We start from the raw sequence: 2,716 nt of genomic DNA, 5'->3' as shown, positions 1-2,716 counted from the left end.
CCCCCCCCTCCACCCCGCGATAGATGATGACACGTCGGTGGTCGACGATGCGCAGCCGTCGCCTCCTCCGGGAGTTGTGCCGGCCAGCCCGACGGACGGCGCTGCCCCGGAAGATGTGCCAGCCCTGGCGTCTCGGCCCACGGTCTCCTTTGCGCCGGATCTGGTCGCCACGGAGTTCCTTGACGTGTCGCTGGAGGAAACCTGCAAGCCGGAGAAGCCCGGCTTCCTGAGTGTTGTCACGGATCCGATCATCTCCTTCATTCAGAGGGCCTCTTCTCCCAATGAGCTGGATTCCCTTGGCCATGACTACTATCTGGCCATGTTCTTCGCTGACATCCTGGTCTTCCTGTTGACGATCTTCTTCTTCGGCGATTTCTCCACGTCGATGGACTCGGACATCGAGACGGTACGTCCCCTGTTCTCTCTGTGTCTTTCTCTTAGTGTCTCCGGGTTTCCTTTCGCTCTCTGTGTTTCTTTTCCCTCTTTATTTCCCTCTTCCCTCTTTGTTTCCCTTTTCCCTCTTTGTTTCCCTTTTCCCTCTTTATTTCCCTTTCTCCTCTTTGTTTTTTTCTCCCCCCCTCTCCCCCCCTCTCTCTCCATCTCCTCCCCCCGCATCCTCGCGTTTACTCACTCCCCTCCCCCTCCAAACGCAGATCCTCTCCCAGAATACGGTCCCCACCTTCTTCCTGGTCATCGCCATCACCGAGTTCATCCTGATCATCTTCGACCGCATGATTTACGCCGCCAAGGCCTCGCCCCTGAAGCTTCTGATGCAGCTGTTCACCGTCATCGCATACCACTTGTGGATCTTCTTCGTGCTGCCGGCTGCCAAGCAGTCCTACTTCCACAAGATCGGCATCCTGCCGGTGTGGTACCTGTTCAAGTGCTTCTACTGGTATTCGAGTGCCTGCCAGCTGCGGGACGGCTACAAGCGCATGGACATCGGGCTGATGTTCCTGACCCAGTACCATGGCGTGGTGGCCCGCTACACCTACATGGGCTACCGAATGATCCCCTTCGTCTTCGAGTTGCGCTGCCTGCTGGATTGGTCGGTCAAGAAGACCACGCTGGACTTCTTCCAGTGGGTCAAGCTGGAGGACTTGTACTCCACCAACTACGACATCAAGTGCTTCCGTGAGATGCAGAAGCGTCGTAACCGCAAGGTCGGCGACCCGTATCCCAACTACCTGCAGCTGCCCATGGGATGGGGCTTCATCATTGGGATTGTCCTGCTGCTGTGGTTCCCGCTGATCTTGATTTCCCTGCCCGGCGCCACGGTCACCAACAACCCGAACCAGGTGTCCATCTCGGTCCGTCTGAATAACTTCGACGACTTCTACACCCAGGCCACCGGTGCCGAGGATGACATTTCCCTCTTCACCCCCGGGGATTTGGATGATTTCTACAAGAAGTACCCGACCCTGGTGGGCAGTTCCACCCTGACGTACGCCAACTATGCGTTGGTCCGGTTTGAGCCGGACTCGCGGACCACTTGGATGATCCCGCCTCCAAGCCGAGCGGCCATGGCCGAGCAGCTGCTCCTGCGCCCGGACGAGAACTACCTGACTGTGACCATCCAGATGAACCGGCCCTCGGCCTATGCTTCCAAGGCGTCTGGGTCCTTCGTGCGGACCCTGTCGGCGGAGGAGTCCCAAAACCTGGGCATCCTCATGACCACCACCACATGCATCCACATTCAATCGCTCATGCCGTATGTCATTCGCGCGGTGCCGAACGGCGACATCCGGTCCTACGCGGCCACTTCGCGCAGCGGCACGCAAACCGGCCAGCCGCCCGTCATCGACATCGACTTGCACCATGCCGCCGGGCGGATCATCTACTCCGACACCGACTCCACCTATGTCGATTGGTTCTCCCTGCGTGGGCTGCTGGAGGATGGGGATCGCAATCCCCAGTGTCTGAAGCCCACTCCGCCGGCGCCGCGCCTGGTCAACCTCATGATGGCGGCCGGCTTCGGCCCGGTGGCCGACCGGCCGATGGACGTCAGCCCCACCGCCGGCATCCAGTGCGCCGGCGGGAGCCCCTTCGTTTCGAGCGTCAGCAATGAGACTGACAGCGGCGAGGCGGCGGCCGCCGCGGCCGCCTGCTGGCTGGCCCGGCCGGACCTCGGCATCTTGTCCACCCCCTTCGGTGCCGGGGCCAATCCCATCGGCCCGGCCCTGGCCGCCGGCATGGAGGCATCTTCGGGGGCCGACATTTCCATCAATGACTTCGAGGGCATGGAGTTCGTGGTGGTCAGTGACAATGTCGCTGCCAACCCCTCCATCGGAAGCTATGGCATCATCGGTCTTTGTGCGTGTGCTGCGCCTCCTGCCTCTCCTCCTCGCCGCCCTTCTTCCCCTTTTCCTTGGCCATCCTGCCGATATCGCCCTTTCCTTCGCCCCCTTGCCCAGCTCCGGTTCTATTTCGTGTGTGCGGTCACTGTGCCGCCTGCGCTACTCGTCGCTGACATTGCCTGCTCCCCCGGTTCCTGCTTCCCCTCGCCCGCAGACGTCCTTGTTGTCTACACCGTCGGCAACATCCTGCGTGTGACGCTGACCGGCGCCGCGCAAAAGATCATGTTCGAGGACCTGCCCAATGTCGACAAGATCCTGGAGATGATTCACGTGCGTGTCGTCCTGCCCTGCCCTGCCCTGCCCTGCCCTGCCACGCGCCGCCACCTGATGCCTCTGTTCCTCCACCGTCTGGCGCCTTG

At 61.1% G+C, this 2,716-nt stretch overlaps 1 protein-coding gene across 2 annotated transcripts in view; it reads left to right on the top strand.

Annotated features, from left to right (window-relative positions):
- Positions 1-2,716, top strand: part of H696_01647 — a gene marked incomplete at its 3' end in the record, with an annotated part of 25,012 nt that overhangs the window by 12,951 nt on the left and 9,345 nt on the right. For both annotated transcript variants that reach the window (XM_009495550.1, XM_009495551.1), the window contains exons 5-7: positions 24-406; positions 654-2,313; positions 2,512-2,627. In XM_009495550.1, coding sequence (XP_009493825.1) covers positions 24-406; positions 654-2,313; positions 2,512-2,627 — 2,159 coding nt within the window. The remainder of the gene's footprint in view (positions 1-23; positions 407-653; positions 2,314-2,511; positions 2,628-2,716) is intronic.

Source organism: Fonticula alba (assembly GCF_000388065.1).
Source record: "Fonticula alba strain ATCC 38817 unplaced genomic scaffold supercont2.2, whole genome shotgun sequence".
Lineage (NCBI taxonomy): Eukaryota > Rotosphaerida > Fonticulaceae > Fonticula > Fonticula alba.
Note: the sequence above shows the minus strand (reverse complement) of the source record. Positions and strands in the feature narration are given on the sequence as shown.